Source organism: Halichoerus grypus, chromosome 3 (genome assembly GCF_964656455.1).
Source record: "Halichoerus grypus chromosome 3, mHalGry1.hap1.1, whole genome shotgun sequence".
NCBI classification, from domain to species: Eukaryota; Metazoa; Chordata; class Mammalia; order Carnivora; family Phocidae; genus Halichoerus; species Halichoerus grypus.
The window spans coordinates 87889347-87914442 of record NC_135714.1 but is presented as its reverse complement, the minus strand read 5'-3'; the positions used below and the strand labels follow the sequence as shown (position 1 = coordinate 87914442).

General features: G+C 40.9%; 1 protein-coding gene across 2 annotated transcripts in view; it reads left to right on the top strand.

Annotated features, from left to right (window-relative positions):
- PAPSS1 (3'-phosphoadenosine 5'-phosphosulfate synthase 1) overlaps positions 1 to 25096 on the top strand; it is a 98868-nt gene that overhangs the window by 13515 nt on the left and 60257 nt on the right. For both annotated transcript variants that reach the window (XM_036119912.2, XM_036119913.2), the window contains exons 3-5: positions 4534 to 4769; positions 10657 to 10795; positions 14890 to 15008. In XM_036119912.2, the coding sequence (XP_035975805.1) occupies positions 4534 to 4769; positions 10657 to 10795; positions 14890 to 15008 (494 nt within the window). The remainder of the gene's footprint in view (positions 1 to 4533; positions 4770 to 10656; positions 10796 to 14889; positions 15009 to 25096) is intronic.

The following is a 25096-nucleotide window of genomic DNA, read 5'->3' as shown; positions in this document are numbered from 1 at the left end:
GAACCAGGATGAAGCATATTTATTTAAATTCTGAGCTGTTCTTGTATTTGGAACATCACTACATGTAACTAACAATGTTGCTTAATTGTAACATATTTCCTTTTGGTAATTCCTTTTGTTCTTTACAGAATTGCTGTTGAAATAAAGGGAAAAACCCGAATGCATCTTATTTATTTATTTATTTTTTAAAGATTTTATTTATTTATTTGACAGAGAGAGACACAGCGAGAGAGGGAACACAAGCAGGGGGAGTGGGAGAGGGAGAAGCAGGCTTCCCGCAGAGCAGGGAGCCCGATGTGGGGCCCGATCCCAGGACCCTGGGATCATGACCTGAGCCGAAGGCAGAAGCTTAATGACTGAGCCACCCAAGCGCCCCCATAACACATTCTTAAATTTTCATAATTCTCAGTCTTAAATTTAAAATTTTCATAATTGTTTGTGTTTGAGTTCTGTAAGTAAATTGATTCTATATCCATCAACTCACCATTAGTTCTTTTATTATGGCGTTCAATCATGAGCTCTTTCTCTGGGTCCAGTTTTAAGTGTTTATATTTCATCATTAAATTGTTTTTGTAAGATAGTGCTCACTGGATTTTGAATTCTCTGAGTTTTTATATTTGAGAATGTCTGCCTGTCTTTTACGACGATTTGACTGGGTAAAATATATATTTGATTTGTACTTCATACTTTTTTTGTCTTGAAATTCTTAAAACATTATTCCACTGTCTTCTGGTATTAAATGATGTGAAGAAGTGTGAGACTAATTTGATTTTTTTTTTTTTTTTCCTTTTTAGGAGCTTTCCTTTTTTCATCTGGGTCCCAGAAAAATTGTTTCTTTTCCTTTATTTAGAAGTTTTACCTTTCTCATTTAGGCCCTTTATCCATCTGTAGTTGATTTTTGTGTGTATATGAGGGAGGGATCTATTTTCTTTTTTTTCCATGTGGATAATAGTTTGTCTCGAGCATATATTGATGAGGTCATCCTTTTTTTTGTGCAATGCCAGGTGTCATATGTCACATTTCCACTTATGTGTGGATTTGTTTCTGGGCTCTCTGATCTATCCTACTGGTCGATTCCTCTTTTATTGCCACATTGTCTTACTATATATTTATAAGTCTTGAAATCCAGTGAAGTAAGTCCTCTTACCTTATTCTTCATCAGGAATATCTTAACCTTTTTGGGGGGGGGGGCTCTTTACATTATTGTGTAAATTTTGTAATTGGTTTAACCAGTTCCTCGAAAATCTGGTAGGGATTTAGTTTGGGATTACATTGTATCTAAAGGTCAATTTTGGGGAAAATTGATCTTTACAATATTGGGTAATCCTTTCCTTGAACATGGTTTATTCCATTGATCTGACCACTTGTGATGCTTATAAATGCTGTTTTTCAGATTTTTTGGTGCTTGTTTTATGATCTCGTAGACAATCAGTTTTCGTAAATATATATTTGAAAAGAACATCTATTCCCTGACGTGTGCAATGTTCTACATATGTTCATTAGATCAAGCTTGTTAATTATGTTATCAAATCTTCCGTAGCCTTTGTTGATCTTTTTTTTTTTTTTTGACAATATTGTTGGAAATGGAAGTAAAGATTTCTTCCCTTTTCTTGCAATTCAGTAGCTTAACCAGGATCCGTCAAGCTATTTTGAGTTGTTTGCCATTTTCCTGGAATGCAGTTTGCTTTTTCTCAGATTTTTATTTCCGATAAACTTTCTTTTATATTTTTACATTGGTTGGTGTACTAGTTTCCCAGGGCTGCTGTAACAAATTATTTTACACAGCGGGGCGGCTTCAAACACCAGAGATTTATCCTCTTACAGTTCTGGAGGCTGGGAGTCTGAAATGAAGGTTTTGGGGGGGTTAGTTCCTTCTGTAAGCTCTGAGGGAGAATCTGCTGCTGCAGGCCGCTTGCCCAGCTTCTGGAGGTTGTTAGCAATCCTGTGTGCTGCCTGGGTTTGTAGATGGAGTGCTCCAGCCCCTGCTTTCATCCTCACATGGCCTGGTAGGGACACCCATCGCTGGATTTAGTGCGCATCCTAGTACTGTATGACCTCATTTTAATTTAACTAATTACATCCACAAAGACCCTGTTTACAACTAAGGCCACATTCTGAGCTTCCCGGTGTGTATGAATTTGGGGGGGTGGGGAATTAGTCAGTCCAGTACATTTGATTCCTTTTCTTCAGGTATACTAATTTTCCTTATCTCGTTTTGGATTATCTCTCTTGTAATTGTGTATTAATTTTCTCTAACTGCTTTAATTTCTTTGCCTTTTTGTCTGTGTTCCCTGTAATCATCATCAATGAAACTTCCTGTGTCAGTAATTAAATTTTCAGCAGTCTCTTTTTTTTTGTTTCTCTCTTTACTTTGTTTCAAACTAAATATATACATAAAATGAGTATATATACACGTATGTATAAATAGGTACTTTTGTTATCATTTAGGTTGTCTTGTATAAAGTCTAAGAGTTCAGGTTTCAGGGTTGTTTTTTTTTTTTTTTTTCTTCTCATACTTAGTGCTCAGCTGCTGGTTAAAAACAACAAAAGACAGAACCCCCTGCCTCCATCTCTTTGTTCAGTTATTGTTGCTGTGTAACAAATCACCCAAAACCTGGTGGCATAAACCAGCCGTTTCAATTTGCTTACCATGTTGTGGGTAAGGAATTCAGGAGGGCTCAGCGGGGTGATTTTCCCTGACGTCTAAGGCTCACCTGCTGGAGTCGGTGATCACTAACTCACTTGATGCTCCCTGTCAGCTGGGGGCTTAGCTGGCTGAACCACCTGCTCGTGATCTTGCTAGCATGGTGGCCTCGGGATATTTAATAGCGGGCTTCTCTCAAATGGAGGGTCCAAAGAGAAACTGCGTAACAGCTTTTTCTGACCCTGCCTTGGAAGTCACACACTGTCATTTTCACTGCATTCTTTTCATGATAGGTGAATCCTAAGGCCAGCCCAGATTCAAGGGCAGGGAATTAGACTCTACCTCTTGATGTCACCGTGGCGATGTTACATTGTCAAAGAGGTTGCAGGGTGGGAAATTCTGTTGCAGCCGTCTTTGGAAAATAAGATCCGCTATACAAGGTTTTTTATTTTTTATTTTTTTTTTTAGATTTAAAGAGCATGAGTGGGAGGGGCAGAGAGAGAGGGAGAGAGAAGCTCAAGCAGACCCCACACTGAGTGACCATGAGATCCTGACCTGAGTGGAAACCAAGAGTCAGATGCTCGACCTACTGTACCACCCAGGCTCCCCAACATACAAGTTTTTAATATATAAAGCAGTTAATACTATTGATCCTCCTAACACATAATCCACTTTTTTTTTTTTAGTTAGCCTTCTACCATCATGACTTCTTTCAAAGGAATCAGTACGTGAGACTTCCATTTTTATCTCTTGCCTCATCACTACCTTAGTTGTGAATTCTGTGCTTGCATACTCATCGAGATGGCATGTTCTAGTGCATACATACATGCTTTCCTTTTCCTTGTTGTTTAGTGAGTAAACGTCATTGGTAGAGGAAGGTGAGTTGAGGTAAGGATGTTCTTTCAAGGTTAATTATATTATAAATTGGACTCCCAGATACTTTTATCATGGTAGTCTGTGGAATGTATTGATTCTGGGATATAGAAATAACTTTATAATGTTTATTTTTACTTACTTTTGTCCTTTTTCTTACCTCCCTAGAAATAATTTGGGCATACTACTCTGTTTTTACTTTGGCATGTAGCATTGGAATAGTGGTAATGAGAACAAAGTGAATATCTACCCTCTGAAACTGAGTAATTTCTAGAATACCTTTGGGCACAGACAGGAGTTATTAAAAACATAAATGCTTGAGTAGGCAATGCTGTAGTCTTGGGTCAAAATGGCAAACAGGCCTTGCAGCAATAAGCTGGTGGCTAGAGGGTATTCAGAAATGGTATCACGATGCCACAGGGTCCAATAAACTGGAGTTAATGCGAGATGATACAGTATATGAGAATGATGATGTGAAAGAGGCCATAAGGCTTCCTGAGAACCTGTACACCCACAGGGTGTTTCACACTGAGAGAGCACTGGATCTGACTAGGAGGCAGCAGATCTTGCGTAATGAGCAGTGGACAAAATATGAGCAGGATCAATTCTACCTTGAACCCCATCTGAATGAAGTTGCTCGGCAAAGAAAATAGAGGAGTAGGAGAAGAAGTAATCATGGAGTTGAAATCTGTCGTTGCAGCTCTCCTCAAATATTTTTAAGAAGTTGGGTAGACCTGAAATGTGCAGTTTCGAACTATTTGAGCTGCAAATGTATTACTTTAAATAAATGTCTGTTGTAATTTAGAAAACCCAAAAAACATAAATGCTTATTTTATTTGAACTACAGATGTTTTTCTAGCTAAGATGTAAATCTTATAGAGAAATGTGGGAAAAGTGTTACTGAGAGATGGCTATGAATAATGAATGTAATTAAGGCTGTGATTTAAATTCTTTATTACTAAGTGGTTATCCTTCTAATGCTGCATCTGAACTGTGCTTGGACTGTTCACTTTCAGGCTTATCTGGAGCAGGAAAGACCACAGTGAGCATGGCTTTAGAGGAGTACTTGGTGTGCCATGGTATCCCATGCTACACTTTGGATGGTGACAACATTCGTCAGGGTCTCAATAAGAATCTTGGCTTCAGTCCTGAAGACAGAGAGGAGAATGTTCGACGCATTGCAGAAGTTGCTAAGCTGTTTGCAGATGCTGGCTTAGTATGCATCACAAGTTTTATATCACCTTATACTCAGGTATGTGGCTTTTGTGCTATTGCTGTTCTCATGTCATTGAGAGTATGCTATCAGGTAGAACAAACAGTTTAAAACTGACCTGTGCTTTGAAGCTCAATTCAAATACTTTATTTTATTTTAATTATTTTAAATCAACCTACGGCATTTCTGTGCTGTGACTTTCTGAGTAAATTCAGTTTTGATAAAACCTGCTGTGACCCTTCCCTTCCCAGTATAAGCAAACTTGTTGACCTCAAGCCAGTGGCCAAATTATTTCAAGCTTGACTTTTCAATTCAGTAAACACATAGTAAATACTCAACATGTGTCCGACACCAGGGAAAGTCTTCAGTTTTTTCACATGTGCCTGACTATGGCTACTTTGCTTCTAGATCTTCGGTCTCCTCTTTTATTACACTCTTCCTCTTATTTTAGCACCATTTCACTTTTTTCGTGTTTCTCTTAAAAAACCGTGTTGTTTCTCACCGTGAGATTTTTTTGTTCCCCTGCCTGAAAGTTGTTCTTCCACCGATCCTTCTCCACATCAGTTGACTCCTGTTTGTGCTTTGAGACTCAGGGTAGGTGTCTCCTCCTCCTGAGTACCTTCCCTTTGTCCTTTGGGCTTTGTGGGATACCTGTCTTTGGTGCCCTTATTGTGCCATAACGCATTGTTTTCCTGTAACACACCATCATTCTCATATGGTATCGTCGGTTGGTGGTGCTAATAGCAGCAGTAGTAGTAGTAGTAGTGATAAAAATCATAGCAGCTAACCTTTATTGAACACCGACTGTATACTATGAATTAACTCCTTTAGTGCTCACAGCCAGTGAAGAAGGCAGAGGTGGGGCTCCTGGGTGGCTCAGTCGGTTAAGCGTCTGACGCTTGGTTTTGTCTGAGGTCATGGTCTCAGGGTCCTGAGATTGAGTCCTGTGTCGGATTCTGCACTTAGTGTGGAGTGTGCTTGAGATTCTCTTTTCCTCTCCCTCCCCCTCTGCCCTGCCCCCGTTCACTCTCTCTTTCAAATAAATAAATAAAATCTTAAAAAAAAAAAAAAAAGGCAGTGGTGAGGAGACAGGTGTAAATTACCCAGGGTCACATACTGTACATGGTAGAGCAAGGATTTGCACCCCGACGGTGTCCCTGGAATCCATGCTTTCACCCACCATGCCTCGTAACCTCTAAAACCCACTGGCTCCTCGACGGCTGAAACTACATCTTATTTGTCTTTATAATCTTGTTGCCAAGTCCAGCTCCTGGAACACAGTAGATATTTAGTGTTTATTAAATGACGGCATAACTCAGATGTGAAAGAACAGGTGAATTACTATGTGGTTAGAGGCAGGAGCTTTGGGGCCAGAAACAGTGGGTTGGAAGTCAGCTCTGCCAGTTGTTATGACCTTGGCCAGTTGACTTGACTTTCATAAGCTCAGACAATGCCTACTTCATAGGGTTGCTCAGAGGATTAGGTAAATCATGCATCCAAAGCTCTCAGCGCAGTGCCTGGTGTGTGGTAAGTATTCAGTAAATATAACAAATAATAGCACAGTTCTAGTACTGTATTGTGAATTTGGATGGTTATGTAGACTTAAAAGCGACACCAAAATATGAGCTGTTAGAGTTATAGGTAAGTATCAGATGGAGTGTTAATTACAAAGATTCACTTAATTGAACCATGGCAGGAGTCCTGAAAGGTCCTGTGAGGACTAGTTACTTTTCATTTTCCTGAAACATTGGGAACAATGTTAGTATATCAGTTTAAAGTGTACTAGATAATGAAGTGTAGAAGAGAATGATAGTTTGAGTTCTTGAATCCTTGGATATGAAGTTTTCATAGTAATATAATAACTGATATTCTTGCACTTTGGGACTTTGTGCAACTCTTGGAAGAGGGGAGAGTAACACGGGATTTGGAGAGCTGTCAGCTGGGTCTCTAAAAGTATATGCTGATCTGCTTTTTGGCTCCCTTGTTTCCATAGTATGGAGTAAAATTGTGTTGATCTCATCTCTCAAAGCACTAAGAATGGGGTTTGGACTATGCTTAGGATGTGTCAAAATCTGTGATATTTGCATCAAACCATATAATAGAGGATATGTGTATTATTCCATGTCACCATTGAACTAGGGCATCTTGGTTCTCAAAGTAAACCTGATAGTTCCTAGCTAGTCTGGTGGGAACATAGAGGTGTGAACAGTTACAGTACGTTGCAGCCGGCGATGAGGTAAGTATGTATGAAAGATGCCGTGGAGGACTCACAGAGGAGGTGCTGCTTGGACTGAGTCGTGGAGGAGGAATCAGAGCATACCAGTGAGAGGGGAGGGAGAAAGCTATTTCGACAGAGGAGATGGTACAGTGTCTGCGGCAGCATGGAAATGTGAGGGAGTTGGAGCTTTTGGGGAACTGTAGGTAGATGTTATGACTGCGGTGCAGGATGACTGTGAGGGGAGATGAAGCTAGAGCGATTCGCAGAGGTCCAATGATAAACCTTCACTGCTCAGAACTTTGCCCCACAGGGGACTAAACAGTTTGAGATTGTACTAGGGAATGCTGTCTCTGGGTTTGCATTTCAGTAAGTTCCCCTTTGAAGCCCGGAATAAGAGTGGCCTGGAGATAGGAGATGAGTGAAGAGGCTTTTGGAGTGAATTCAAGCAGCAACAATGGGAATGGAAAAGAGGGGGTGCATTTGAGGGCTCTTGAGCCCATAGCATCAGTAGGACGTGGTGCCTGGTTGATTGCTGAATTTGGGGTGAACATGAAGGACGGTGCTTTCTGAATAGAAGATGGAATGATTGAGGTAGAAAATACAGGATGGGAAGGGAGGAGATGACTATTTCTTTTTAGGTGGGTTAGGTTTGAAATCCTAGTGGCGTATCTAAGTGGGTCATTGGAACATTGGTTCTGGAGCTCAGGAGAGTTGTGTAGAATTGAGATAGATTTAGGAATCATTAACTGTAAATTGAAACCTAGTTGAAATTGAGTATATGGAGGAGTTGTATAGAATGAGAAGAGAGCCATGGCTACAAACTTGGAAACACCTTCATTTAAAAGGACAGCTGGAATCAGTTAATAAGGTCACTACTTAGTCATTCTGCTACATGCTGTGGCTAATGAAAAGAGAATCAGAGTATCAGAATAGGATCTATGACAGGTATATAGTGGGTTCTCCAAGAAGCCAGAGGAAGCAAGGGCCCTCCATCATTCTGCGGATGCAGGGTGAGCTTCCTGGAGGACTTCACCACGGATCAGATCGGTGCTGTGAGATGCATATTGCTTTAGGCAGAAGAGAGGAGAGGAGGGTTTCTGGCAGGGGGGATGGCTAAGGCATAAGGCCCAAACAGCCTGGTAGACCAGGCAGGTATTAATTACTAATAGAACATCAAGTGCAAGACTGAGAATGGTGGGGCCAGGTATAGAAGGCCTGAAGCCTCCCGCTAAGAAGTTTGCGTTTTACCCTGACGGTGGTGGGGAATCTCTGAAAAGTTAGTGACATGGTTGAATTTGCATCGTCTGTCATCCAGGGGACAATGTTAGAGTATGGCTTTGAGTAGATCAAAGCTAGAAGCCAACAGACTTTTAAAAGGGTGTAGCATGACCAGATGAGGAATGAGGTGAACTAGGGAGTAGGGAAGCAATGCAAACTGGGTTGGTGTATTTAGAGGCAAAATCTGAAGGACTTTGTGACAGAATGCCAGGGGGTGGGGGTGTGGGGCAAAGGGAAGGAAGCAGAACAACTCTTGGGATTCTGGGTGAATAGTGTTGTCATCTTTGATTTGGTTAGTATAGGCGGGATTCCAGCTTGGGGGAAGAGAGAATGGACTCAATTATGGACATGCTAAGTTTGAGGTAGCTGTGGGATCTCCAGGTGGGTATATTTAGGAGGAAGTTGGAAACGTGTTTAATTTCAGGAGAGAGGGCAGGGCTCAGGCTTAAGTGTTGGTGTATATGTTGTAGTTGACATCGTGAAGGCAGCTGAGAAAAGTGCTCAAGGACTTAATGTGAGCAGTGGGTTCCTGATGGACTGTGGGCAACAGCAGTGTTGGAGGGATGGGAAAGTAGGAAGAGTCCAGGGGAGCCTGCATTAGGAATGGTCAGGGGGTAGCATCGTTGGCATACATAGGGTTAGTAGTGTGAGATACAGCAGAAAGTCCTGTCATTTAAGGGCTGAAAAGTACCCATGATTAAGGGATTTTGTGTGATTTGTTAGTTCTCTTGTTTTTCATGGATGAGTGACTTGTACTTGTTTGTTGCCCCGGGGAAAAAAGCTGGCCGAGAGGGCAGAGGCTGAAGATTTCAGATGGAGTAGGGATAACGGGTTGAGCAAGATCAGGGGATAGGGCTCTGGAATCTGAAGGGAGGAGTGGCAGGACTGAGCGAGACCAAGGTAGTGGGCATATAGACACGCTTATGTAGCGGAGAAGAGATGGGGCGTATTCGTGCTTCATTCGGAGCGATGAAGATGATTACCGGTTAGGGGCTTAAGGGCAGGGCAGAAAAGTAAAGTCTTGGGAATGCTTGAGATGAGAAGTGGCCATAGGAGCTTGTGTTTGGCAAGTGAATAAACCCCCCTCAGGGTTCTGAATGGACTTCTTGGGAAGTGAAGTTGCTTTCAAGCCAGCTCAGGCTGAGGTTGAACGTGTTATGAGAGAGAGGCCTGATGACTCCTGCATTCAGGCTGGGCTTTGGCTTTGGTTCCTCAAGAAATTTGGTGAAAAAAATTTTTTTTCTTAATTTTTTAAGATTTAATAATTTGTTTATTTGAGAGAGAGAGCTCATGTGAGAGAGAGCACAAGCAGGGGGCAGGGAGAGGGAGAAGCAGATTCCCCACCAAGCAGGGAGCCTGATGTGGGGCTCGATCCCAGGACCCTGGGATCATGACCCGAGCCAAAGGCAGACGCTTAACCGACTGAGCCACCCAGGTGCCCCTTGGTGAAATTTTTTATGGGACATCTATTGTTTTCCCTCCTGGAACTCCCCAATATCTTGGATTTTTAGAATAGTATACCCTTTAAAAGTGTTACAAAGAATGGGTATATTAACCTTATAATTTCCTGGATTTAATTTTTTTCAGTTTATGTATATATATATTTAAAGATTTTATTTATTAGAGCACAGCGAGGGGGGAGGGGCAGAGACAGAGTGAGAAGCAGACTCCCCGCTGAGCAGGGAGCCTGACTCGGGGCTCCATCCCAGGCCCCCCGGGACCATGACCCAAGCAGAAGGCAGATGCTTAACCAACTGAGCCACCCAGGCGCCCTACATATATATATATATATATATATATATTTTTTTTTTTTTTTTACATCTTTAGAGACACAGCGAGAGAGAGAACACAAGCAGGGGGAGTGGGAGAGGGAGAAGCAGGCTTCCCGGCAAGCAGGGAGCCCGATGCGGGGCTCGATCCCAGGACCTCTCTCAAATAAATTAATAAAATCTAAAAAAATATATATGGGGGTGCCTGGGTGGCTCAGTCGTTAGGCGTCTGCCTTGGGCTCAGGTCATGATCCCAGGGTCCTGGGATCGAGCCCCACATCAGGCTCCTTGCTCCGCGGGAAGCCTGCTTCTCCCTCTCCCACTCCCCCTGCTTGTGTTCCCTCTCTCGCTGTGTCTCTCTCTGTCAAATAAATAAAATCTTTAAAAAAAAAAAAATTTGAGAGAGAACACAAGCGTGTGTGCACAAGTGGAGGGTGGGACAGAGGGAGAGAGAGAGAGAATCCTCAAGCAGACTCCCTGCTGAGTGTGGAGCACGATGCTGGGCTTGATCCCAGGACCCCAAGATCATGACCTGAGTCAAAGTCGGTCAGAGGCTTAACTGACTGAGCCCCCAGGCGCCCCTCAGTTTATATTTTAAAATATAAATTGTTTTGTCTAGTATTTATTTTCCACTGACTCAGCTGTATGTCTTTTTTCTAAGGATCGCAACAATGCAAGGCAAATTCATGAGGGTGCAAGTTTACCTTTTTTTGAAGTATTTGTTGATGCTCCTCTGCACGTTTGTGAACAGAGGGATGTCAAGGGACTCTACAAAAAAGCACGGGCTGGAGAAATTAAAGGTAAGTACTATTTTTTTTCCAGTTTCTCTTTGCTTGCATTTTTTTTTTTTTTTTTAAATTCTATTTTTTAAGTAATCTCTACACCCAACGTGGGGCTTGAACTCAATCCTGAAATCAAGAGCTGCGTGTTCTGACTGAGCCAGCCAGGCGCCCCTTTGCTTGCATATTTTAGCCTATCATATTTGAGACGGATCATCTTTACTAAGAGATTGGCAGTATTCAAACAACTTGGAGCTCCTTGAGAAGAAAAAGTGGGTCTTACTACACTCTTGCGTCTCTGAGGCCTACCAGCACTACCTGGCGCTGTGTATACTCGGGTATTGTTGATCAGATTGGAATCCTACTCACAGGACAGAGTTTTAGAAGGTTGGGACCTCAGGGACTGCTGGAAACCTACTTGATATAATTAGGTGCCTAACTTTAGACTGAATATCAGTTGCTAGCTGCTGTCCCTTCTGCTTTTTGTTCCAGTGAAAATGAAGGAAATTCCATAGCTAATGGGAAAAATGCCTGAATTAGAAACATCTTGAGAGCAAAGACAGTGTCTTGTTCTTATTTATATCGTGGTGTTTGGAATGGTCCCTTATTCATTCTGTGTACAATTGTTGAATTAGGTTGAATTAATATTTTGATTCCATCAAAATAGAAGTACCTTGTTTTTTAGATTTTATGGTTTGCTTCTAGAGTTTCAACTGTGGTGAACATTTGGACATAAGAGACATTAAGAACCTGTCTGCTGTGGCCTTTGATACCAGTCGTATTTATCTTCAAGACATACTTGGATATTAGTACTGTTCTATTGTTAACAGAGGACATGCCAGCATTAAAAAAAAAAAAAAATCAAGGATCGATTACCCAGTCAGCACTGTGTAGGGATCAATGATTCATGCAGGTAACTTTGATGCGTTCCCAACAGAGGGAGTATGATAGCCTGGGACGATCACAGGAGCTGCCCGGGGCTCTGCAAATTTGAGATTTTGTCACTCAGCTTCTGGCCCTGCATAAGAAAAGGTGGAACAGGAAGGGCAATTCTTTTTATTCTGGGCTCTTCTCTAGTTGGACCTGGGGACACGTTAGCAGTTGGGGCAAGTGCCACCTGCCGTGTGAAATCTGGTTCCTTAGGCCAGCCTGACATCCAGTTGTGCCACCATGGAGACGCAGTTTCACCCATTAAGCCTGCAGTTTTTGACTCAACAGGTTGTCTGACCTGAATAATTTACGACATTGGGAGGGAAACCAGTTTAGCTCTTTTTATCATCTGTATCACCTCTGTTTGTTGATGGCCAGTTTTCACTTCAGTTTTTCATAGTAGAGATTTGGCAAAGAGAAACGAAGTGATGTGTCTGGGATCCTGAAGTCTAAATCTTATTTTAATTGTAGTTGGTTTTGTTGTTTTTGCAAGGATGGATTGGTGAGGGAGGTAGATTTGTCTCTCTGGCTCTGGAGTAAGCTACTGTGGACAGGGGTAACATCTTGACTGTTTTTCTATCATTAAGAGTTTAGCACAGTGTGAGGCCCAAAGCCTAATGCCTGACACACACATAGTAAATGCTTGTTGGATAGATTAGAAGAAGGAGTGGAAATTGGATGTTCAACACACATTGATCAGTGCTTTCTATTTCTGAGGTATATATTTGGTGCTGGGATGCAAAGATGAATAAGGTCACATGCAAAATACCTTGAGTCATTTACAATTTGCATTCTCTTTTTGGGAGTGTGATTGTATTAGCTTAGTTTTCTCTGTGTTACTTGTTTATTTTCCTGAGTGTTTTTAAATTCCTCCGACTAGGGGCACCTGGGTGGCTTAGTCAGTAAGCGTCCGAATCTTGGTTTTGGCCCGGGTCACGATCTCAGGGTCCTGGGATTGAGCCCCGTGGTTGGGCTCCATGCTCAGTGGGAGTTGGCTAGGGGATTCTTTCCCTCTTCCTCTGTCCCTACCCCTGCTGTGCACGTGCACGCACGAATTCTCTCTCTCAAATAAATCTTAAAAAACGAAAATCCTCTGAGTAGACATTGATAAAATGTTCCTTAGGTTAATATATATATGTGTGCCTGTGTACAAACATAATGTTTGCCATGGTGTTAGAGTTTCTGATTGTAGAGTTGTTTGTTTTTAAAAATCGTTTACTCATTGTCGGAATAGTGCTTGAAAGTTCCCTGTCAATGCAGTCTCAGAGCTGTGGTGGTAAATGTCTGAGGGCAGAAGAGATTGCATACATTCAGCGGACCTCAGGCTTTTGTACGCCTTTATGTGACATTTACTAAACTGTAAATGTATCCCTGTGTCAGCCATTCTAATGCTAGATTATTTTCATGATTACTACTCATAGTTATTATCTGCTTGAATATAAATGTTCTTACGTGTACATTTATTATAATCGCAGGATAAATTAGCTAGGAAGGGAATTCCTGGACTTCTAAAATGCTAAGCCAGGTCTTCTAACACAGTGGTTTTCAAGGTTTGCTGCACATTAGCATTACCTGGGGAAACGTTTAAAAATCCGATGCCAAAGCTGTACCAGTGAAATTGGAATCTCATGGGGGTGGGACCTGGCGATTCCATTGTGTGCATTTGAGAATTGGAGCTTAAGAACTAGTGTTCTAGGGGCACCTGGGTGGCTCAGTCAGTTAAGTGTCCAAGTCTTGATTTCGGCTCAGGTCATGATCGCAGGGTTGTGAGATCAAGCCTTGCATTGGGCTCTGCACTGGGCGTGGAGACTGCTTAAGATTCTCTCTCTCCCTCTGCCTCTCCCCCCTAGACACACACTCTCTCTTAAAAAAAACAAACAACTGGTGTTTTGTTTTGATCAGAATTATTTTTCCCCAAATATTTTACTGTGACTCTTTTAGGAATATTGGTAATGCAGACATCTCCTTCTTGGATTCAGGACTTCATGTGATACTTAGAAATATGAAATAGAAAAAAATAAGTGGGCTGTAGACTTGTAGTATATATTTTAGAACTCTCTTGGTGACTGCTCCTCTGAATAGTGATGATTTTAAATTAATGTTTACCATTCTACCCCAAGGTTGACCTAAGCACTCCAAGGCAGACTGGCCTTAAGTGACTTATGTATGAGGTGATGGAATGGCATATGTTCAGCTCAGCTAGCCCATTCTTGAGAAACATCATGTATTCTTTCTTGGCAGTTCCTTGGTAACACATATTTAAAGGGAAAATCTAAATAGGGGTTAATATCTAAACTAATTATGTTTGGTTGTGGAGTATATTTCGTGATACAACAGGATTACCGTTCTTATTTATGTTTTGCTAAAGCTAGTAGTAGTTAATTTGTCTTGCCTGAACACTTAATCCTGGTGGCAGAAGCAGCCTGCAGAGCTTCAATTTGGCCATAGATCATCCCTGTGAATATAATGGACAGATAAACTTTGGTGTCAGTTTTTGCATGGAGAGGAAGAAAACCTTGTTGAGTTTGGCTTATGCCCAGGGGTTAAGTACTATAATATCCTGTATTCCCCTGGAGAAATTGAGATGCTCTGGATCCCTTGGTATTCATTCCTATTTCTCCATTGGCAGTTTAGGCATTTAGGCGCAGAAGAAGAATCAGTCCTCATCCTTTGGAGAGTCCATACTTGCAAGTTTTTCTACTCACTAAAGTTTTTTAACCCCCACATCAGTACTCACGGTGCTTTGGCAGTCACTTGTGGACACATGCAGAGTGGCAAAAGTTTTAGCCACCCCAAGTATGTGTTCCCAGCGGAGGTTGAACAAAATGACACTCGGCCTTCGTGTTTCAGCTTTCGTACCACAAAGAAGGGTCAGAAAATTTTGTGATGACTGAAGCTTGCAGGAACCTAACCCCATGTTTCCCCTAGGAGCCTGTGATTCAGGATTCACTAATTTAGTGTTTGTGAAACGTTATTGAACTGCGAATGGGAATCGACTGTATGTGTTTAAAGGCGAAATGAAAGTTTAATCAGAAATCTTCTCCCAAGAAAGAAGTTTCAGTACCATAACCCTGTAACTCAGAAGGGACAGCATAAATACAAACTTTGATGGAGCAGAGACTTGCAATGAAGAAATAAGCCTGTCTCAATTTCCACCCCCCTCTCTCACCTGGTACCTTTCATAGGTTTCACTGGAATCGATTCTGAGTATGAAAAGCCAGAGGCTCCTGAATTGGTGCTGAAGACAGACTCTTGTGATGTGAACGACTGTGTCCAGCAGGTGGTGGAACTTCTACAAGAACGGGTAGGAGAAGGTCAAAGAGGGAATCCTCAATAAATGTATTTGTCTTGTACTCTTTCCCCTGCCAAAAAAACAGGTGGTGTTGATACGGAGTACCGTTTGTGTTTCAGGTTCTTTATGGTGCTGACAGTTTTCTGAGTGTGTGTATGTCCCTGTGTTAGGTGTTGTGGGGGCACCACTGTATACAACATGTGCAATATCCTGGTCAGCATAAACCACAGGAGGCTTGAGGGCCAGAGGTTCTTTTATCTATTCTGCCAGTAATTTTACCACGCAAATACCTAATACATTCAGCCGTGATTATTCAGCTCTACAACTTGACGTTATTATATTTTTTTAAGTTGAGGTACATAATCTGGCTAACTTTTTCTCGACTCTAAGAGAGTGCCCGGATTTTCCTTGTGCAACATGATGATAAGGATGGTTGAGTTTTAGGAAGGGAAAGGTTCCAGGACATAAAGATCTTTCTCTGGTTCCTTCCTGAGCATATATAAGCATAAAGAGGCTGGCTGTTTTCCCGAGCACTCAGGCCTCCGTGAGGTCCATGATTCTCCTAGAGTTTAGTCCAGTTACAGTTTTTAGAAATTGTTTTTCTTTTCTTCCCTGCTCCTATCTTCACACTTCCCTGGTCCCAACGGAGGGTCATGCAGTTTACTTAGTTGGGGAGGATCTGGCCTTTGTGTGGGTGTCGGTATTACTGCCTTCCCCTGGATGTCCTCACCTTTGCTGCCTAGTGTTGTGCGGGGACTCCTGATGTGGTACACAGTGATGCGTCGTTGTGTTCCATTCTGTCCTCTAACTGTGGCCTAGGCATCTGAACACCCTCTTGATTTTTGAAATCCTATTACCATAAACCTCTTTCATCTAGTATCTCTTACTGGATATATTAGACATACAACTTAAAAAAATTACCTGTGTCTGGATATATTAAAAATGTTTAGCCTTAGAATTTTTTTCATATTGTAAAATATCTGCCAGATGGTTAACCTGGGACTCACCTTCTTAATGTGAGTCCTCCCTTATCTAAACATTTTAGCTGAGTGAAATGACGTGCTTGTGAGTGAGTATAGAACTCCTGGTGACGGGTTCCCAGGTATGTGAACCTGTCACACTAGTCCTCACTCAGCCTTGAAGAGTGCTAAAAACATTTAGCTGTTTTTTTCTTTCCTGCTTTTATTGCAGCCACTTCTTCCTCCCATGCGCACCTGAAGGGCACGTTCATAGGTCTTGTCTTTTCTTGCTGGGACTTGTCGCTCTTTGGAAGCAGTTCTTGGTACTGCTGTCTGTAATTTATTCTGCCACTTTATTCTCAGCTCTGTGATGGGCTCGGGAACGTTCACGATTCCATAGATTAGCTGGCCTTCCTCCTGTTACGTGGTGTTCTATTCTGGAATCTCTGTTTAATTTTCAGCCAGCCGTCTATTCTTGCTCTGCTTTTACTCTTCGGGGTTGTCTATGTTTCCAGTATTTTTCCTTTTTATTTGGATTGTAATTTTGTTTGCATTTTTTTGTACATTGAGCCTATCTTTTTTTTTTTTTTTTTTAAAGCTGGAGATTTGTCTTATCAATGTTGGGAAGCTATACAGAATTTTACTTTCTGTTAGTTTGGGTTCCCTAGTTTTCATATCGAATTAGTGATTTTTAAGTGTTTTATAGAACCTCAGGAAAATATACAGATATTCTCATATATAGCGTAGGGGGCTCAGGAATCTCTGAAGCCATTTTAGGGACTACAGATAATTCCAGGTGCTCAGACACTTATATGGGGTTATTAAACATAATGTGTGGTGGGTGCTTCACGTAGCTCCTTCTGTTACATCTTCCCTTTTATTCCCAACCACTTCTTTGGGGCCTGGGGTAGAATAGCGTCCTTTGGGTTTGATACTTCACCTATATAGAGTGGTTTTTTTTTTTTTTTTTTTTTTTTTGTAGTGAGCAGATGATTTTGCTGTTCTTGTTTTAAAAAACTATTTTTAAAAAATTTCGCAACTCTTCTGTAAGTCTAATAATAGTACAGAGAGTGCCTATATATCCTTCACCCGGCTTCCTCTTACTTTAATGTTTCACATGACCGTAGAACATTTCTCAAAACTAAGAAATGAACCCCAGGAAGATACTGTAAACTAAAGCACACACTTATGTGGCTTTCACAAGTTTTTCCTGTCCTGTACTAGGATTTGACCCAGGATCCCACACTGTATTTAGTCAGAAATCGGGTTTTAACCATGATTCTGTGAAATGAAAATACAGACTTCACATAGTGTCTGTCGTGCCTGGGACTTTGCAGTTCCCCCTCCCCCCCAGTGCTTAAAACTTGAGGGCAAACTGTCCCTGTACGATTTTAGGCTCACACTACCTGATATTCCCTTAACTGGCTACCCTGCTTCCAGTTCCATATGCCTTTTATGCCATCCTGTATTGTTCAGAGAATCCTCTTTCTCAAGTGTAGTCTAGTTGTTTTGGTTTTTGTATTTTTTTTACTCTAAAGAATTTATTGATTTTCCCATGGTTTATAGAATTAAGGTGATTTGTGTTCAGGGTTCCCCATAGTTTGGCTCCAAGCTGCATATTTTCATATTATTGTCCTTAATTTATTCTGCCACTTTATTCATTCATTCATTCATTCTGTTGCTTTCCTTAGTCTCTGTAACTTTATTTTTTTAATTTTTATTTTTTAAAAAATATTTATTTATTTGACACAGAGAGAGAGCACAAGCAGGGGAAGCGGCAGGCAGAGGGAGAGGGAGAAGCAGGCTCTCTGTGGAGCAAGGAGCCTGATGCGGGGCTCGATCCCAGGACCCTGGGATCATGACCTGAGCCACCCAGGCGCCCCTGTCTCTGTGACTTTAATTAAAGCCTTGCTTCTGATGTTTGCCCCTAATTAATGATTATACTAATTGCTTTTTTATATGGATGTACTCTATATTATGCCTGCTAGACAGTCTGATAATTGGACAGTTTCCTTCAAGGTTTGAAAAAGAGGGATAGATAAAAAAACTAACATTTACTGAGTACTTACTATAAAGGTCATATATGTGGAGCCTTGTGGCTTTTAAAATATTTGTTTTGATTGTTAGAATCTGAGGGCAAGTGGCCTTTCTCCTAGTTTAGCTTCTAACCACTTCTCACTCTAATTACTGTGACAGCTTCCAAGTGGTCTTTGTGCTGAGTACTTTATATGTGTTTTCTGATTTTATTCACAGAGTAAACCTCTGAAGTATTTTAGAGATATTAAGTAACTTGCTCATGGACATACTGGATTCTATACCTAGGATTCCAGGTGTATGATTTCCTAGGATTCATTTCCAAATGCCTCTGGCTTTTACTTTGAGCAGTGTTCTCATTATACCTAAAGTGCAATGTAATTAAATCTACAACCAGAAAGGCGTTCTGGTTATATTTGTTTAACGTGGAGAAATTTTCTTTTGAAAAATTATTTATTTTTATTGTAAAGCTCAATGATGACAGAAGAGATGCAAACGGCTCCTTAATGCAGTTGCTTTTTTGTTTTGAGAGAGAGAAAAGGGGCAGAGGGGGACGGTGAGGGAGAGAGAGAATCTCAAGCAGACACCATACCCAGAGTGTAGCCTGATATGGGGCTTGATCATATGACCCTGAGATCATGACCTAAGCCGAAATCAAGAGTCAGATCCTTAAGTAACTGAGCCACCCAGGCACCCCTTTTTCTTTTCTTTCTTCCTTCATTTTTTTTAGTGAGAGGAGGGGCAGAATGCAATTGCTTTCTTTTGGTACCACCCTCCTTTGGGGTTTTCTCATTGAAAGTATGTATTTCTGTGTTTTACTTGGTTGATTCCATTAGTTAATTTAACAAATACTTAGTGCCTTACATGCTAGGTACTGTTGTAAAACACTGGGGATGTGGCAGTGAATTAAACAGTAAAAATTCCTGCATCATGGACCTTAATTTTTGGTCCTTATCACCATTATTTATCGTTGTAGACTCGAATGACAGTATAAATTAATCCAATTTTTTCTTTTAAAGCATGAAAAAAAATTTAGGAACACAGTTGAAAGAAGACATACATACACACAGCCATTGTACAGAACATTAAAAACATATTTTTCTTGGACAGTGAAACTTAAAGAACATGACTACTCCTGTTCTGGCATTTATTCTCCTTTGATTGTTGAGGGTTGAATCTCAAATGAGCATTAGGGCATGTAGGTAAGCCGGTGAATACCTGACATTCAGCTCGGAGTTGATGGTTAGCTGGTGATACAAGGGGTCTTTGCCCGCCGCACCCTGATCGCAAGGGAACTTAGTGCAGTGTGCACCTTCTGGAGCAGCCTGTCCCTGGGGACCCAGGGTGGCACATACCGTGCAACTTCATTGTCATCACAGCGGCATTTGTGAGGCTTCCACAGGTGGGTTATGGGAGCTCACAGAGTAGAGCTAAGCTCACAAAGCTAGATGGGGAGGTGAAGGGGCTAACGATGCAGAGTGCAGGAGTGAAAGCGAGGAGTGAGGATATGAAGGTTAGAGGTCCTGCCCTAACCAGCATTACGTGTAAGACTATAATTGTGTGCGCTAGAAGGCAATGTCGCGGGCAGAGATGGAAAACAGCAAGAACTCCCACGGAGGCAAGGCCTTTAGTAGCTGTTTTAGTAGCATTCATACATGTAGTGTGTTAAAATACTCTGAAAAGTAGTTACAGTTGTCCTCAGTTTACTGATGGGAGATGACTCAGAGAGGTGAAGTTGTGTGTCCCAGGACAGCGCCGTGGGGGTAGAGTCGGATTTGAACACAGCGAGATGGATGCTGCGGCTCACTCTCTCCTACACTGCCCTTCCTTATACCTGGATTCCTTCCATTTCCAGTTTGTTTATGAAACCTCAGTCTTTCCTGTGGCTCTCTTGCGCATGCCTTGACCATTTCTTTCCGAAGTGTAGTTGGGATTGAGAACTTGAGAGTATTGGGTCTTAGAAGGAGTTAATATTTTTAGAATACTTTCAAAGGACTTCAGAGCAGTTCAGGCAGCACCGTCTGGGTGGGAAGGAATGTTGACCTTGTAAAGAAGTAAACTGCCTGTGCCTGTCTCCGGTCAGTGTGAAATGTTTATTCTGTGTAGTGCGAATTAGGAAGTGACTGTCGGTTACCTGATATACCTTGCAGAGCTGGGGCCCGTCGTGCCAGATGGATTAATCTACTTAGGTCCTGAAACCTAAATCTAAGTGGTAAATGCGTGCCTTGGGTTATTAAGCCATATAAAACAAAATCTTATTTTAAGTACATTTTATTTCCTCGGGCTCCATTTGTTAGACTTTTGAGGGTTTTTTTTTTTTTTCCTCCAACTAATTGTCTGATCCTCTGACGCTAACTGGGTGTTCAGCAATTTGATTCTGTGCTGACACCAAGTGTCCACAGTTAGCTCAGACACTGCAGATTAGGGCTCAGTCTCACGGGATTGCTTCTACGTCAGATGCCCACTGTGAGTAGGGTGCCCAGATACCTGCATTTCTGCCTGGCTGGCTGCCCATTCACGGGCGACCCAGACCCCCCACAGCCTGGTTCAGTAATTTGACTCACAGAACTCACGAAAGCACTTTACTTACCATTACCAGTTTATTGTAAAGGATACAACTCAGGAACAGGCAAATGGACGAGGCATATAGGACAAGGTAATGGGGCAGGGAGAGCCATGATGCCTGCTGCACTCTGTGGGCACTGTCACCAACTCAGAAGCTCTCTGAACTTGTCCTTTAGGGGTTTCTACGGAGGTTCCATCACAGAGGCATGATTAAGTCTTTGGCCATTGGTGACTGAACTCAGTTTCCAGCTTCTACCCCAGCCCAGAGTTCTGGGGATGGAGTTGAAAGTTCCAACCTACTCACCTAAGTATGGCGTGGTCTTTCTTGAGGAGCCCCTTAGCCTGGAGTCATCACATCATCACACCACACACCCCCCTTAACCACTCAGGAGATTCCAAGGGTTTTAAGAGCTCTGTGCCAGGAACCAGGGACAAAGACTAAATCTGTATTTCCCATTGTAATATATGGGAAACTTTTTTTTTTTTTTTTTTTTTAAATAGGAAACTTTTTAAGCAGAGAGGGTAGCCTGGTTTCGGGCTTTCTAGAGAACACAGATGTTTGAGAAGTGCTGTGTCCATGATAGGCAAGGAATTTTTCTATCTGATGCTTTGGTATTGCTTTGGAGAGACTCTCCTGAAATGAATTCTACCAGGTATTGCTTTTTTAATGTTCTTTACTCTAAGTTTCACTGTCCAAGAAAAATATGTTTTTAATGTTCTGTACAATGGGTATTTTGGGATGATGGGTATTTTGGTTAGTGTAATGTTATGTATCCTCAGTCATCTTTGCATTGTCTGTCTTCTTGTTCGATCTGGCCTGTGTAATATAATTGGGATAAGGAAATGTGTTTGTCTATATAAATACTTAATTTCTCAGTGTTTGGTCAGAGCATCTTCATTTTCTTAACGTGCTTCAGTTGGCATATTTTTGTATTTTTATTCAAGAAAATAGAAGACACTGAAAAATATTGAGGATTTTTGGATTTAAGTTTTTTCCCCGAACCCTTAGATGGTCACTAGATGGCCTGCTGGTATTGCATTTTAACTTGGTGTGTTATGACATAAGGACGTAGGCTTCTTGCTGCTGGTTTTAATCTAAAGTGATATTTTAAATACTGTTTTTAAATCTACTAAGAACTTGAGATTTACTAGTGCTATAAATTATTTAAAGGTTTGTCTTTTTATGAAATGGTGCTCTAAATGGATTTTATACTGCACATAAAAACCTGACTTCGCAGCTCAGTTTTAAAGTGTTGCCAGAATGTCGTTTGGTGTTCATGCTTTGGATGCACGTAGTTTAGATAATAGAAATTTAATAGTTACATAAAATATGAATGAGCTCTTGCCTTGAAATCTGGTGAGCAGATTTGGCTCAGGAAAAAAGTGCAGAAAAATACTTAAAGGCAAAACTTAGAATGTGGAATCATTGTGTTTATTAACATGTTCACAGTTCTTTAGGAAGATTCGAAAGGGAAGACAAGAACATTATTATTTTCAGGTAGTGAATGTTTGTTCCATCTGTCGGTTTCCAGATAAAAACTAACAACTGTCCTTTTGAACAAAGATTACAGATACAGTATATGTTAGCTCTTAGATTGTGTTTCATCAGTCAAGCAAAAAAAAAGTTTTGAGTACCTACGTAACATTTTAGAATTAATATTTACACATTCATAATATTTAAATATTTCTTGACCTCCGTGATTAATGGTAGCATGTGAATTGTTTACTGGCCCCCGACTCAGGACCCCCCCCTGTATTCCTTTCACCCATAAATGCTGGGTGACTGCAGTGCTCTCAAGATTGGTGGTGAGGGGTTTAGGTATATAAACACTTGCTCCAGGCCCGACTTGTGGTCTATTTTTGCTTTAAAGGAAATTCTGTGAAATAAAAGGTTTTATATGTACACGTTGAAGAAGAACACATTGTTTTCTAATAGCTGACTGTGTCTCTGGAAATCTTAATGAATCCCAAATAAAATGGACCGCTCATGTGGCTGGGACTTCACATTATGTTGTCCAGATATCTTGTCTCACTTTGAGGTGGGTTTTGCTCCTTTTAGATGCTTAATAGTGGTTTTGGGAACTGAAAGATTTGTCGGTAGAATGTGCTAGAAACTGGCTGTGTGTATATTTAAAAAGTTCTTTTTTTGTATTCCTGATAGAGAGTTCTCTTCTCTCTACACATAGAATCTATATAGAACTCCTTTCCTTTGAGCAAATGTTCTGTGTGCCTCTTGATTCATGCTGTTATGTCCCTTGATGTATTTTTTTTTTAGAAGAGAAACAGTAGCAACCTCTTGAACTTTAGTTTTGACTTTAGTTAGGCATCAGAAGAATTTTGTATTTAAGTTTTGAGGCTAAAATTCATTTAAAAATATTGCTGGATGTGAATTTTGAAAAGGGAACAATTGTGTGTAATGCTTATAATGAAAAAATTATTTTGACTCAAAATAAAAAAATTCACCCTTTCTTGAAAGGAAAGTGATTATAGCCTCTATGTTCATGCGTATAAAGCAGCACATTAACTAAAAATGTCTTCATCCCAGATGGGTTCATGGCTTATATGAGTGCACAAAACAGAAAAATATTTTGGTTGAACTCATAGTATAGATAATATTCTTTCTTGTTCAAACTGGTTCTCTTGGAGACACAGATTTGCTCACAAATTATTTGTGTATTTGTTTTCTTAACTTAGGATATGGTTGGAAGGAAGAGATGATATATGGAAACATTTGTTAGTTCTCCGTTCTTCGAACACGTCTTCAGAGGGAGTAGGTTGACATACCTGGGTGTACGCTCCAATGTGGTTCTGGAGAGGGGTGATTCCAGGGTAGAGACAAGGAGCACAGCCCCAGCCATGTGCCTGGAACATCACAGTGGGCCGTGGTCCCTACTGCTGTTGATCAGTATTTGTGAGCTGAATCTAGTGGTGCCGGCTTAGGAAACCAGCTAAAAATGCCCTGTTGTATCCAACAAAGATCAAAAGATTAGTCTGTCAGATGCTCTCCTCTGGCCCTCCAAAACTGTTGACAATGATCAGCGGTAAATGTAGTGGAAGAGGAGAATAGTCAACCCCTACAACATTTAGATCTCTTATCCTTACAGTAAGGTAGGCTCCAGGGATGGCAAAGAAAACTTTATGTAGAATTGTTGGTGTCAGTGAAATTCTTATCTTCCCTGGAGTCCCTCTTTCATTTGTTACCCGGCTTTGGATTCTGGATTTTGAAGTTCTGAGGGGTCCAACATAGTGGAAATGGAGGTTTTCAATGTATTTACAATGATGCGGTTTGAAAAGTTGTTTGAAAATCGCTCACTTACCCTTCCTAGAAATGTGTAGGCCTAATTGAAATATTGAGTATCTTTACTTTTTGTCTAGAACCTTATCAACACACAAAGATCACATACCAACAACCCTGGGAATTGTAAATGTTTAATAAAATCATGAAGATAAACTAAGGACAATTTGTGTGACAAAATGTGTCATAGCTTGTTTTCATGGGAGAAACAGTAATGGTTATTTTTTATTTTTTTGGAGGAGAATAGTATTGGGACCTCAGTTGGAATCCCAGCTCTAACATTTATCAATTAACTACATGACCTTGGAAAAAAATACCGAATTTCTCTGGCTTCGGTTCTCTTGTATGTGCAATGGGAAGTAATAATAGTGCCTGTCTTAGAATTTTACTGAGGATTCTCTGAGTTAATACATGTAGAGTGCTTAGAACAGCTTCTGGAATGTGGTACACATGCTGTTTTGAGTATTTATTGTGTGTTAAGTGCATTGGAAGACAGAATAGCAGGGATCCAGGGCCAGTTATTAACCTCTTCTGAGCCTCAATTTCCAAATCTGTTCAAGGAAAATACTTCTATCTTCCTAGGTAGGATTGTATGAAGATTAAATGAATTCGTTCCTAGGAAGCCCTTGGGACAACGCTGGTTTTGTCATTAAGCATCCAGCTAATGTTAGTCCCTGCAGTTCAGGTATTTTAATTTACTGAATTTCACAACAGACCTGTAACGTATGTGCATATATATCTGTTTTAATCAGCTGAGAAAGAGATCGGTTCAGAGATGTGGTAACCTGCTCAAGGTTGCAGTGGTAGAGTTTGAACTCAAATCTTAGGTGTAAACATCAGAAATAACTAACCTATAGACCCCTGTTGCTTTCTCTTGCCCTGTTTTGGTTGAAGATGTGCCCCTAATGTTTTGTGATTAATGTATTTAATTTTAAGTCTGTTTTGTGGAACTTTATCACACTCTTCCTCATGAAAGTCCTAATAATGTCTAACTTTTTGTGTAATTTAAGTTTAGCATTTGTTCCAAGTGTGGAGGATTTCAGTTCTTTATTTTACAGCTGGAAAAATGGGTATGTCTCAAGAGGTCTTTGAGAGCTTTACATATCCAAGAAGCTAATTGAACAGATAGGGTGCGTTCAGTTCTTTTAATGCATGTCATATTGTTCTTGTAGGAAAAGTTGATTCTGAATTTTTATTTTCAAGTCGATGAAATAATAGGTTTTGTATGGACTCCTGAAACCACCAAT